The sequence below is a fragment of the Sus scrofa genome, chromosome 14 (assembly GCF_000003025.6).
Source record: "Sus scrofa isolate TJ Tabasco breed Duroc chromosome 14, Sscrofa11.1, whole genome shotgun sequence".
Classification (NCBI taxonomy): Eukaryota; Metazoa; Chordata; class Mammalia; order Artiodactyla; family Suidae; genus Sus; species Sus scrofa.
In genome coordinates, this window is record NC_010456.5 from 35,827,096 (window position 1) to 35,841,410 (window position 14,315).

At 43.2% G+C, this 14,315-nt stretch overlaps 1 protein-coding gene across 14 annotated transcripts in view; it reads left to right on the forward strand.

Moving 5' to 3' along the window:
- Positions 1-14,315, forward strand: part of C14H12orf49 (chromosome 14 C12orf49 homolog) — a 355,931-nt gene that overhangs the window by 121,195 nt on the left and 220,421 nt on the right. The window contains exon 5 of one of the 14 annotated variants that reach the window (XM_005657315.3): positions 7,214-7,541. The exons of the other annotated variants lie outside the window; for them this stretch is intronic. Within the exon in view, the coding sequence (XP_005657372.1) occupies positions 7,214-7,276 (63 nt within the window). The 3' untranslated portion in view covers positions 7,277-7,541. Of the gene's footprint in view, positions 1-7,213; positions 7,542-14,315 lie in introns of those variants that run through there. 14 annotated transcript variants of the gene reach the window in all.

Genomic DNA, 14,315 nt, shown 5'->3' on the forward strand with positions numbered 1-14,315 from the left:
AGAAGATGGTAGGGAACAAAGATATCAACAGAGGACACGTATTCAGAATATTTCAAGAAATTCTGTAAATCAATAAGGAAAAGACAAACAGTCCTTTTTTTAAAGAATGGGCAAAACACATGAATACACTTTTCACAAAAGAGAAATTCAAAGGGCCAATAAACCTGTCAAAACAGAGTCAACATCATTAGTAATTAAGGGAATGTGATTCAAACCACAATGAAAATTTTTATGTGTATAAAGCTTTTAGCTGGACACCTAAGAGTTTCGAACTTCATTGTATATAAATTTTACACATATATGTACAAGAATGGCTAACATTAAAAAAGAAAGAAATCTGTCAAGACCAAGTGTTGGCAATACTGAGAGCTGCTGGAACTCTTAAATACTTAAGACAGGAGTGCAGATTAGGACACCCACTTTGGAAAGTTACTTGGTATTTACAAAAGCCAAATGTAGCACATGTGCTCTAGGAATATGCTCAATATCAATAAGTAAATATGTGCATCAAAAGACATGGCCAAGAATATTCATAGTAGCTTTATCTGTAATAGCCCTCTCTTAGTCAGGCGGTATAACGGAATGCTACAGACTGAGTGGTTTATACACAACAGACATTTATTTCTTACAGTTCTGGAGGTTGGCAAGTCCAAGATCAGAGTGTCAGCAGAATTGATGTCCATTAAAGGTCCACTTCCTCACTGTGGCCATCTTCTCACTGTGTCCTCACATGGTGAAAGGGATAAGGATCTGTCTAGGGTCTCTTTATAAAGGCACTAATCTCATTCGTAAGGACTCCACCCTTAGGACCTAATTACATTCCCCAAGCTCCACTTCTTAATACTATTGCAGTGGGGATTAGGTTTCAAACTATGAATTTTAGAGGGACATAAACATTCAGTCTATAGCAAGCCTCTAGCTGGAAGCAACCCAAGTATCATCAATAGTAGAACAGATGTATAAAGTGTGGCATATTCTTACAATATGATAATTGCAACATAATGTAGAGAACACTGTTTAGCAATGAAGTTGGACAAACCCACACAGTAGTTTGGAGGGATCTCACTCATAATTCCCTGAGTGAAAGATAATGGTGTATGATTCCATTTACGTAAAGTTTACAACCAAGTGAAACAAATTATAAGGTAGAAGTAAACTTGGTGTCTATCTTTGGGTCTTTGGTGGTGGGGGATGGTGATAACTGGGAGGGGCACAGGGGAGACTTTTGGAGTGACGGTAATGTTCTGCATCCTAATCTGGGTGGTAGTTATAGAGATGTGTTCACTTTGTAAAAATTCGTCACATTGGTGTGTTTCTTATCATGTGCGTGTTAAATATTATCATATGAAAAACTTGCTTTTAAAAAATAATCTTGCCCATGTTCTACAGCAGAGCTCAGTAAATTCTAACCCCTGAGTCAAATTCACCCATTACCTATTATATAAATAAAGTTTTATTGAGACACAGCTATGCCCATTTCATTTACATGCTGTCTATGTCTGTTCATGTCCTACAGTGACAGAGCTGAATAGCTGTGACAGAGGTAGAATGGGCCACAAACCCTCACATATATACTAGTTGGTCTTTTATACAAAAAAATTGCTGACTCCTGTGCTATAGCGGATCACATTGGGGCCTCATTCAATCCTTCTGCAAAGATTAGAGAGGAGTAAGGACTGTTTTTCAAGGAAAATGTCAGCCCTGTTAAAAGGCTGTCCTTCTACCCACCTGATGCATAGCTGGGCTGCCCTCTATTAGCTCTATATCCCCGTGGGTTCAGTGCTTTAAGATCCTATACCAGGAGGCCAGCCTCACTCTGCCTTCCAGTGATCGTCAAAGTAATTTGATTTGCTTTGAATTTCCTGTCCTAATTCTGTTTTTAAAAATTCTGATCATTTGAATTACAAAAGTAATACATATCTTTTGTAACATTTTAAATCGTAAAGCAGTGTCTAAATAAAATTAATAGTCTCACCACTCCAGTACAGCTCCCTGATGTAATCAGTGTTGACGATTACGTATAAATGCTTCCTTACCGTTTCCTTTATTTATATATTTAAAAAAACAGGAGTTCCCGTCATGGCGCAGTGGTTAACGAATCCGACTAGGAACCATGAGGTTGCGGGTTCGGTCCCTGCCCTTGCTCAGTGGGTTAACGATCCGGCGTTGCCGTGAGCTGTGGTGTAGGTTGCAGACGCGGCTCGGATCCCCCGTTGCTGTGGCTCTGGCGTAGGCCGGTGGCTACAGCTCCGATTCAACCCCTAGCCTGGGAACCTCCATATGCCGCGGGAGCGGCCCAAGAAATAGCAACAACAACAAAAAAAAGACAAAAAAAAAAAATAATAATAATTAAAAAAAAAAAAACAAAAACCAAAACCAAAATATGGAAACCCACTTAATGAGTGTGACTTTTTTGGGGATCTTTTTATTTTTATTTATTTATTTATTTTTAAGTTTTTTGTTTTTTGGGGGTTTTTGGTCTTTTGTCTTTTCAGGGCTGCCCCCGCGGCATATGGAGGTTCCCAGGCTAGGGGTCCAAATGGAGCTGCAGCTGCCGACCTACACCACAGCCACAGCAACTCCAGATCCGAGCCATGTCTGCGACCTACACCATAGTTCAAGGCAATGCTGGATCCTTAACCCATTGAGCAAGGGCAGGGACCGAACCCGCAACCTCATGGTTCCTAGTCGGATTCGTTTCCTCTGCGCCATGATGGGAACTCCCCTATTTTTGTTTTTTTTTAATAAAAATAGGATCACACTTGCTTTCATTCTATTTAACAAGGTGTCACAGGCATATCTCCCAGTCAATGTGTACAGTTTTATTTTATAATTTTTAATATCTGTGCTGTGTTCCTTAATTTAAATACATCATGATTTGTTCAGCCATTTTTCTATTAATGTACATTCAGATTGCTTCCAGGTTTTTTTTTAACTATTACAAACGATCCTGCAATACACTTCTTCATGTATTTATGTCTTTATACACTGGCATTTTCATTTCTGGTGGATATATTCCCAGAAGTGGAAGTGCCGGGCTACAGTTTAAATTTTCAAAAATACCAACAGTTGATTTTCCACCACTTTATAATAATTTACAGTCCTCCCCCGATGGCGTTTGAGAGAACTAGATTCCTTACACACCCTCACCAGCTCTGGATGTTACACATATTTTCCATTTTTGCCAATCTGATGGGTAAAAAATAGTATCTCATTGTTCTCATTTGCATTTCCCTGACAAGTGAGCCTGAGCCTCTTTTCATATGTTTATTGAATATTTGCATTTCTGCTTCTGTGAATTCTATAGCCTTGGCCCATGTTTCTACTGGGTTATTGGCCTTTTCCTTATTAATTTGTAGGATCATTTCACCACCTAAGCATATTAACTCTTTATTAATTGCATAGCTGCAAATATTTTCTTCATTTATCATAGGTTTTGCCATGGCTCTGCTTTTGATTTTAAAAAAAAATTAAATTTCTGCCTCCTGGGTTCTTGCTAAGAATATAACTAAAACTGTTAGTTTTTCAATTCTTATTGGAATCTCAGTTCTGAGAAATAATATGTATGGTGCTTTCTTCAAGCAGTGGTTCTCAAATATTTTCTAGGACTTTATTTTTCTTTTTTTAGGGGCACACCTGTGGCATATGGAAGTTCTCAGGCTAGGGGTTGAATCAGAGGTGCAGCTGCCAGCCTACCCCACAGCCACAGCAACACCAGATCCAAGCCATGTCTGTGACCTGCACTGTAGCTCATGGTAATGCTGGATCTTTAACCCACTGTGCAAGGCCAGGGATTAAACCCACCTCCTCGTGGATACTAGTCTGGTTCTTAACCTTCTGAGCCATGACCAGAACTCCAAACATTTCCTAATTTTATTTTGTTTTGTTTTGTTTTATTTTCTTACTTGCTTACCTGTCTTTTCTCCTTTTTTAGGGCCACACCACGGCATATGGAGGTTCCCAGGCTAGGGGTCAAATCAGAGCTGTTGCTGCGGGCCTATGCCAGAGCCGCTGCAACGCCAAATCTGAGCCATATCTGTGACCTACACCACAGCTCACAGCAATGCAAGATTCTTACCCACTGAGCAAGGCCAGGGATCGAACCCCCAACCTCATGGTTCCTAGTTGGATTTGTTTCCACAGCACCATTACGGGAACTCCAACATTTTCTAATTTTAAATAAACCACTCCCTCCCCTTTTTCCCCAAACATGTTCTTGGGTTGAAAAAAGAAACTGCCGTGGTTGAATTGGGTCTGAGGGCTCAGATCTCTGCCTTCCAGGGCCCTCTTCCCCTCTCTCCAGCAGCCCCTGAGACACTGTAGGAACCCAAGTGCTCCATGGAACCTAGTTTGAGAACTGAACATAAAGGCTCTGCAATCCCACCATTTATTTCATCTATTTTCTACCATGGGTTCTGTAGAATATTAAGTAGAATATTAACAAGTGCTTTGTGAAGAAAAGGCTCTGGGATTTGTCCCATAGCCTGCCAAAATGGGGCACACTTTCCCTTTTCGAACTAGCTCATACTTGGATTCTTTTGAGATGGAAATGCTAGTGTACCAAGAGACAGGAACTGGACAAAGGATAACACACACCCTAAATTTCTTTGCATTGGCGGTGATGCCAAAACAAACAGACAGTTATTGCCCTTGCTGCTCCCTGCCATCTGCTGAAGGTGCAACTCTTTAGTTTTCTGACCAGTCTGAGCAACTATTGCCCATTTAGGGATCAGTTATGGATAACCAAGGATATGGTTATGGATGACTGAGGGGTCTTGTCTGATATTTACTGAGATGACCAGCAAGGAAAAGGGGTGTGCTGACCCCTTTTTAGTTTCTCCAGGGCAAAAATTGTAGGCTCTTAGTGACATTCAATCATACCTTTCTTCTGCCTTATTTCAAATTCGAATGACCAGTTTCTTTTCCACAAATCATTTATTTATTTGGAATCATACCTAAAAAAAAGAGCAAATAAATAAAAGTACTTTAAGGAGAAGATTTGCAGATATTACTTTGTTTCCTTCCTAGGTCCTTTTAAGGGACAAAGAAAAGGGATACTGGCATAGCTTGTTTAAGAATAGCAATCTGCTAGGGTTTTTTTTTTTTTTTTTTCTTTCATTTTTTAAAGTTTTATTGGGAGTTCCCATCATAATGCAGTGGTTAACGAATCCGACTAGGAACCATGAGGTTGCGGGTTCAGTCCCTGCCCTTGCTCAGTGGGTTAAGGATCTGGCGTTGCCGTGAGCTGTGGTGTAGGTCGCAGACGCGGCTCGGATCCTGCGTTGCTGTGGCTCTGGCGTAGGCCGGTGGCTGCAGCTCCAATTAGACCCCTAGCCTGGGAACCTCCATATGCCGCGGGAGCGGCCCAAGAAATAGCAAAAAGACAAAAAAATAAATAAATAAATAAAGTTTTATTGAAGTATAGTTGATTTACAATGTTTTGATAATTTCTTCTGTACAACAAAGTGATTCAATTATACATGTACACATATCCATTCCTTTTCAGATTCTTTGCCCATATAGATTTGATTATCACAGAATATTGGGTAGAGTTCCCTGTGCTATACAGCAGGTCCCTGTTGGCCAACAGTCTGCTAATCTTATCTGTTCTTATGAAAAAGAAAAACTCTTTACAAGTAGGATAAGTGGACTTGTGTCACATGTGGAGACTGTCCTAAGGTTCCTGCACAACAGTGGGCAAAGAAGCTTGGGAAATGCTGGGTTTCTTTACTGCAGGACTTCCTAGAGCCTGTAAAATGCTAGTATTCACTGTGAGGTTCCAAGAGGAAGCCATGGGTGGGTTTCCCACCTTTCCTTGACCACAGAACCATTTGCGGGCAGAGCTTCTTGAGGACTGGTATTCCATTGTATGCCCTTTAGGAAAAGCTGGACTAGATGGCCTTACATTTTTCCATTGGTAAATGTAAACTCTCAGAGAATGGCAACCTTCCATCCCTTTGTTTTGTTCACTTACAGATTGGCTTGTATTGAACTTCCCTTAACCTGCATTGAGTATAATATTTATCATTTTTAATGCCAGGAGGTTGCAGTTTTACTAGTAGAAGCTATGTTTTCATAAGTAATCAGTTTGCTTATATCCAACACCATAAAGTTTGCAACTAATTATATCTCCCTCTGTACCCTTACTGCTAGGATGCTTAAACCAGATTTCTGGGTCACTGCCAATAATGGTATAGGAATTCGTGGTATATATTTTGGGTACCAATTTTATCCTTTATTTCAACATATTTTCCTACCTTTATTTTCACTTTGTCCCTGTTTCCTTTAAAAAAAAATTTTTTTATTTTGTTGTATTGGTGCATGTAAACAGGCTACCTTCTAATCCTGTTTCTGAAATGTGGTGGGATAATAATAAGCACATACCTAGATCCACATTCCAACTAGCTTTTGTTAAACGCATACCTTGTAGAAGGTACCTGTTAGGGCCTTGGGGAAATAGAGATGAACACAATGTGATCCTTGTCCTGGACGGACACACAGTTATTGTTGCTGGTGAAACAGATTAAGTGAATTACCACCATCGACAGGCATAGGTAATCAATAGAGAGTTATTTTTTAGGTAATGTACGTGCAAAGTGCTCTGGACATGCCAGAGAGACTGAGTAGAGACATAGAGAGACAGGCAGAGCTGGCCCATGATCCCCAGCAACTGCTCCCAAAGCTACTGTCTAGGCCCTTCCAACATCAACCTCCAGGCAGGCTAGTGAGCACGCCTTTGGATGATTCCAGCCCCAGTGTCAGACTGCCCCAGCTAACGGAGTGGAGGTCCCCTCTGAGGCCGGCCAAATGATAGATGTGTGAGCAAAAGAAATGATGGTTGCTTTGGACTAAAGAGAAAGTGCTCTGGGAACCTGGTGAAGGAGCAAATAACTGTGTGGGGAAGGAGATGAAGGTTGGGGCTGGTCAGTAGAGACTATGGGTGAGGTTCAAGGCGTCTGTTCGCAACTGGAAAGGATCTGCACAATTGTGTGTCTGAGTCGGTACATGTTTTGAGAAGAGGCTCCATGCTCTCATCAGATTCTCAGAAGAGTTCATGACCCACGAAAGGTTAAGATCCATTGCCTTAAAAGGGTGAGGAGACAATTGCCAGGACAACAAAGAATGGAAAAAATGTGCAAAGGCCTGGAAGTGAATATGTAGGGTAGGAGTGACTGGCTATTCACATTCACTTCATCACTCTTTCCTTCAACAGATAAATTACCGGACACCTACCACGGATCAGGCATTGTGCCCAGCATCAGAAATGGAACAGTGAACACAATTTTTTGTCCCTTTACAGACCTCACAGGCTCTAGACACTTCCCAGAAGGCTGTCCTAATCCCCATACCTTTTTTCCCCGCTGGCCTGGGAGGCGAGCTCAATCAGCACGAACCTTTCCCTTTTCCAGGGAAAGAAAAAGCCCCAACAGAGAATGAAAAAACTTCTAAAAAGCCCCAACAGAGAATGAAAAACAACAGACAATGGACAAAACTCATAAACAAAGCTGGAGGAAAAAACAAAGCCATGTGATATGATGAGATTTTACTTGACTTATGATTTCAGTTTCAATCTTTTTTTTTTTTTTTTTTTTTTTTTTTGGTTTTTAGAGCTGAACTCACAGCACATTGAAGTTCCCAGGCTAGGGGTTGAATCGGAGCTACAGCTGCTGGCTACAGCCACAGCCACAGCGACACAGAATCTGACACGTGTTTGCAACCTACACCACAGCTCACAGCAACGCCAGATCCTTAACCCACTGAGCGAGGCCAGGGATCAAACCCACATCCTCATGGATACTAGTCAGATTCATCTCCACTGTGCTACAACAGGAATCCCCAGTTCCAATCTTGACTGTATACAAACAGCGTCTCTCAACACCCTAAGTCTCTGAAAATCTGGCACCTGTGAAGACTTGCTTTCCTTTTTTTCTTTCTCTACATCCTTCAACTTTTCCCTCCCTTCCCTCCCACTTTCATTCTTTCAAAATTGTTCTCAAGGCACCAGGAGAACTTTACCCTGCAGTCGTAAACTTGATTCTTGGTTTTATCACTGATTCACCATTCCACGTACTATACCTCTCATTTTCCATCTCTGAAATGGGTGTGATTATACAAGAAAGTAATGTTTGTGGAAATTTTAAACACCTCAGGTGCCAAGTTTTGTAGAACTTCACACACACACACACACACACACACACACACACACACACAATCTGATTATCCTCTAGGCAGTGTGGGGGCAGCAGAATTTCCTCAGAACAATCTAGGCAGAGAACTGCTGGTTCCCTTACCTGCTGGTACATTTGTCTATATGTTTGGTTGAATTAAACTGCTGGATAAACTAGCCTGCAGCCACCTCATACTCACTCTTAAAACACAAAACATTCTCTTCCATGCAGGGAGCTTCCAACTCTGGGTGGTTATAAGTAGAGGAAGAGGAATGAACACGTTTTGTTCCTTGCTGTGTTCCCAGGACGCAGGTTCAAGCTTGCCTTCCCCACTCCTCCCCCATGGAAGTCTTTCTTGAACTTTGGCAGGCTCAGAAAAATCTGCTACTAGTAAGCCCTACACCAGTGTTTCTGGCCTGATGCAAAGCTCGTATTGTCTTTATGTTGCCCATAAACTGGAATTGTCCCAGGAAAAGTCTTTCTGTGTTGCAGGGGAGGGCAGGGATGTCGGGGAAGGACAGTGATGCAGTCTAGTGGAGAAATAACAAAAATAAACACTAAGGCTCTGTGTTTAAAAGCCAACTCCTCTTAAAGATGTTCTCTCAGAGACGTTGGGTACTATATCTGTTGTTTTTGCTTGCCTATCAGCCACTCTCCTTTCCTCTGGAAAGAGCAACCCAGTTTTGTTTTGATGATCATCCTCCAGCATTGGATGTCATCTTGATAGTGTCATTAATCAGAGTGCCTGACTCTCCTCTGGCCAAGACATAGGCCCATGACTGTGGTAGTCCAGACATCTTCACCCAGAAATTTGAGTCTTGAAGGACTCCATAGGGTTGGGGCTAATTCATCCAGGTGTCTGTGCCCAGAAGAGACTGCCCCTTTATTCCCATGTCTCCAGAGCTGTTCTGGCCACTGTCCTTTCTGAGGACTGTTCTTTGGCTAGTCCATCTATTCTGTGAATCACCCTAGGCCCTTCCAATGCATACTTTTTTTCCTCTCTCAGGTTAGTTAGAGTCGATTTCCGCCTCTGGCGATGAAGTAACTGGCACCAGACTTGTTTTCCAGCAGTACACAACTAGAAAACCGAACAAAATATATGAAACAATTGTTTTCAGACATAAAGCAACAAGCCGTGCAGAACTTTGAGCCCTGAAAGAAGGGAAGCAAATGAGTAAGCCCCGTGATCCCCCTGACTTTCTGCCTGGAAGTACTTTTTAGGTTACAGCACAGGAAGGAGCATCCTAAGCAGAACATGGCAGCCTCTGAGTTGAGGAGACATAGATTAGCATATGCAGAGGCTGAAGAGGCTGGAATTTGTGAGGCAAATTTCCAGAGAAGAAGGTACTATCTAGATAAACAGTATAAGGAATCAGTCATTGGGTAAATACTAAGTTGCTCGGGCTTTGGGTGAAATGCTACAAAGATGGCAAAGAACAACTACTGGGGAAGTTTAAGCCGAATAATTCCCAGAGCTCTCATGGGATTGAGGGGCATTCAAGTTTCAGCAAGCCAGAATGGGAACAACTTGTTGAACATCCAAGGCATTCCTTAGAGACTATGGTGAGATCAGACCTTAGCAGTAGAGCTAAACTAACCTTAGAAGAAAGGCTAAAATCCACCCCAACAAAGCTTTTCAAAAGCCTCAAAAAAATCAAGCTGACCAGTAAGTAATTTAACTGCCTGCTAAAATGAACAACAAAATCTAGACATTCAACTCATAACATTACCGAGCATCTAAAAAGTTACTAGACATTTAAGGAAACAGAAAGGTGAGCCATTACCAGGAAATATCAGTCATTGTTAACAGAATCAAAATGACAGAGATGAAGTAATTAACAAACAAAGACTTCAAAAAACTGTTACAAATATGTTCAAAGATTTAAAGGAAAACATAACGAGAAGTGGAAAGAAAGAAAATTAAGGAAGCAAATGAAACTTCTGGAGAGGAAAAAGAACAATATCTAAAATGTAAAATTCACTGGATAGGCTTACATATTAAACAACAGCATATTAAAGTACTGAAGAAAAAAATTAGTACACATGTTGACAGTATAATAGAAGTTATTCAAACGTTAGCATAGGGAGAAAAAGACTAGAAAAAAATGACCATGGCATTAGAGACCTCCGCAACAATATTGACTTTACATGTAATTGGAGTCTCAGAAGGGAAGAGAGCAGAAGTTTGGAGGTACTGATGGGTTTCAGATTCTGCTGGATCCAGAGACTCAGACAATGTCATCTGGAATCTCTCTGTCTCTCATCTCCACTATCCTTGGTTTTGGCATCATTCTCAGGCAGATTTTTCCCAGGTAGTGACAGAGGTAGACTCCAGCAGCTCCAGGCTCATATTCCTCTGACATGCAGATCTAAGTGAATTTCTCTTTCCCAATATTTTCATCAATTATTCACTCTGATTAACCCACTTTGGATTGCATGCCCATCCCTGAACTAGTCCCTGACTCTGATGGGCCAGGTCTGAGTCATATATCCTCCTTCCAAAGGGGTGGAAGAGAGGTAATCTCCCAAAGGTTAATTGGGATGCTGTCACCAAAATATGGTGTCATAGATGCTGAACTTCCAAAAACAACAGACATTTACTACACAAATATCAAACACTGGTAGATAAGAGCTATCAAGTATAGCCTCATCCAAGAACAACTTTGCATGTACTACCTTACTTAATCCTTACAACTGTATCAGGGCGGAAGCTCATAAAGACGTGGCTTTATGATGGTTTTCCAATTCCAGCTCCCAACCTTGTGTGACTCAAGGTGGTGCCTCCTGTTCCCAGGCACCTCATGTATTGCGCTATCAGCTCTGGGCTTTCTTTCCTTCTTTGTTTTTGACCCCTGGGAATTTCCCTGATTTCCTTAGAAAGTTATTATTTATTTCCTTAGAAAGTTATTCCTTAACAGTAATTATTATATTATTTATTTTATTTTATTTTGTTTTCCCACTGTACAGCAGGGGATCAAGTTATCCTTACATGTATCCATTACATTTTATTTATTTATTTATTTATTTATTTTTATTTTATTTATTTATTTTTTTGCTTTTTAGAGCCGCAGCATATGGAAGTTCCCAGTCTAGGGGTTGAATCAGAGCTACAGCCACAGCAACTCAGGATCCCAGCCGCTCCTATGACCTACACCACAGCTCATAGCTATGCCAGATCCTTAACCCACTGAGGGAGGCCAGGGATCCTCATGAATCCCAGTCAGGTGCATTACTACTAAGCCATGGTGGGAACTCCCAGTAATTATTCTTTTCAACATTCCTGTTTAGTAGGAGGAGGATTTCAGTTCATCTCCCCATTGTACACCTGAGGAAACTGAGGCCCAGAGAAGTTAAATGGCTGACCCCAGGCCATGCAGGTAGTAAGTGGCAGAGCCAGTATTCAGACCCATTTTCTAACACACCACGTTCAGCTACCTCAGTGAATGGTGGCTGGTTAATGAGGTCACACACCTGCATCTCTGTCTGTGGCAGAGTCTTATCTCGAACTAAGGAGCCCAGCTCCTCCCTAGACCCCGGAGTCCTTGAGGCACCATCCTACTTCCTGGTAATTACTAAGACCAAAAGAAAGGGAGCCTCAGTGTTTATATAAGGCACCTTGCAACCGAGATGCTGAGAATGTGTCTTCAGTCTGGACGAGGGGAAAGGGGCAGTGGGGAGAAGATCTGGCAAATGGAAGCCATGGGTGTTAGTTCCCCGTGGTTTCCATAGCACATCCTTGTGTTCCTGTCCTGGAGCTGCATGACTGCAATCTTCCTCCATCTTCACCTGGCCTTCCCATTGGGTTTCTATGTCTCCTCTGCGAGTCCAGTCTTTGCCTCACTCTTATAAGGACACCTGTCATTGGATGTAGAGCCCATCCAGGTATTGCAGGATGACCTTGTCTTGAGATCCTTACATCTGTTACATCTGTAAAGACTTAAAGACACTTCTCCCAAGTAGGGTCACATTCATGGGTTCAGGGGGGTTCAGATACTGACATCTCTCTTTTGGGGGGACGCTACTTAACCTGCTACTGTGAAAAAGCTGCCAAACTCTGCTCCATCTCTGAGCTGTGTCTGATGAAGCGAGAGCCACAGGGTTGGTTGAGTGAGCGAGCTGTGGTGGGTTTTTGACGGTGCATCTTTTGTTGTTTTGTATTTTTCTCATTTGTTTTGAGGTTTTCTGCCCTCTTTTCTGGAAGGTGTAGGATGCTCAGTGCTGGGCTCTGTGGTTATTTTCGCCCAACAGCTGTGTTTCCGGTGAGCAGCTGGGGGATGCTTCTGACTCAGCAGAACTGTAGCAGTAACCGTCAAGAAGCTGTTCAAGCAAGGCTAGAAATAAAGAAGCAGTTTCTTCCCCTGCGTCCCCTCCTCCTTTCACTTCCCCACCCGCGGGGACCTTTTGAAAGTCTCAACAAAGCACTTCTGAAAAAACCACTGCTTCGACCAGTACGCTCAAGGCCCTGGTGAAGGTAGCCCTCAGCTAGGCTTTCTGAAGGCAGATGGATTCCAAAAAAGACTCTGCCAAACCAGCCTGGCTTTGTGTTTCAAAGGCCCCTCCCAAGATGCCCCCACCCCCTCCCCACGCGGCTTGTGTCTCACAAGTTTCCCACAGGTCTGAGCAGTGAAAGCAGAGGCGGTCGGGACTTCTGTGGTTTTCCAAGGTGTGGCCACAAGGGCCAGGGTATCTCCGTTCTGCAGCCTGTCTGTTTTTAAAAGGTAATGATTTCACCCTGGGCCTGGGAGGCAGCTCCAAAATTCTTCCCACTGGAGAGAGGCCCTGGAAGTCCTGCCCGCGTCAGGAAGGGAACCAACCGGAAAAAAATCCACGTCTTGGAGAGCCAACCCCTGTGCATGCTGGTGCCTGCAAAAGGCTTACGGGAGAGCAAGACAGCTGCATTCTGAGCCCTGTTGCTGCTGTTCCGAGAAAGAAAGGAACAAATAAATTTAGCTCCGTCCTACGCATCCTTCACAGCTGCTTATTGACCAAACAGAAAGAGACCTTTATTTCAACCCTGGCTTCTCAGCTTTTTTGCCTGATGAAGTCTGCCATGGCCCTTTACAAGAGGCCTTTCTAGGAGGTGACTGACCCCAGTCGCCTTTAGCTCCCAGCTAGAGGTTTTACAAGAAGCTCAAGTTCAAGGTGTTAGGTGCCTTTTGCCTTCCTGAAACAAAATGGCGGCCGTAAATGTTTCCATATGGGCCTCAGCTCCTAGAATTTCTAATGTATTTCTTTGGAAGGCTTGACTGCTCTGAGGCCAGCCTAGAGCTCCCAGAGCCATTCGTTTAATAGCACCATTTGTGGAAATAAAGAACTCGCTGACTGGGTTTGCAAGTTAAGAGATTGGAACAAAGCACTGAAGAGGTGTCATGGGGCTCACCAGCATGGAGGGGTTCCTCTGGGATGGGGAGTGGGGGCAGCAAGCCGAGAACTTCAGTCAGACAGATCCGGATTCAAGTCCTAGCTCTGCTACCTAAGAGCAGGGGACTGATTGGAGTTCCTGTAGTGGCACAGTGGTTAACAAATCCGACTAGGAAACATGAGGTTGTAGGGTTGGATCCCTGGCCTCGTTCAGTGGGTTAAGGATCCAGCATTGCCTTGAGCTGTGGTGTAGGTTGCAGACATGGCTCAGATCTCGTGTTGCTGTGGCTCTGGTGTAGGCCGGCGGCTACAGCTCTGATTTGACCTGGGAACCTCCATATGCCGCAAGAGCGGCCCTAGAAAAGGCAAAAAGACCAAAAAAAAAGAAAGAAAGAAAGAAAAGAGCAGGGGCCTGATAGCCAAGGAGAGCCAGTTCCTCACCTGGAAGCAAGGTGTTAGCCATGGCATTGAGCCTCTCTGAGCCTCGTGAAGCAGCAGTCATGATATAGGACTGTCATGACTGATGTGACATCATGTACTGAACATGCCCAACCTGGTCCTGAGGTGCCCGGATGGCATGCAGTGCATCTGGTTCACCTGCCTAGCCCATTTCCCTTGCTGTCTGGTCAGGCATTCCACTCTGTCTTCTCTATAAGGATTTGAGGCTCACCTTACTCAAGTTTGGCCCGGGCTTATGGCCCAGGCCTGATCACGGAGACTCTTGCACACCCCTGGCTATAGTGACTAGTTCCTGGATGTGCATTAGACCCAAGCACAGGGCATCAG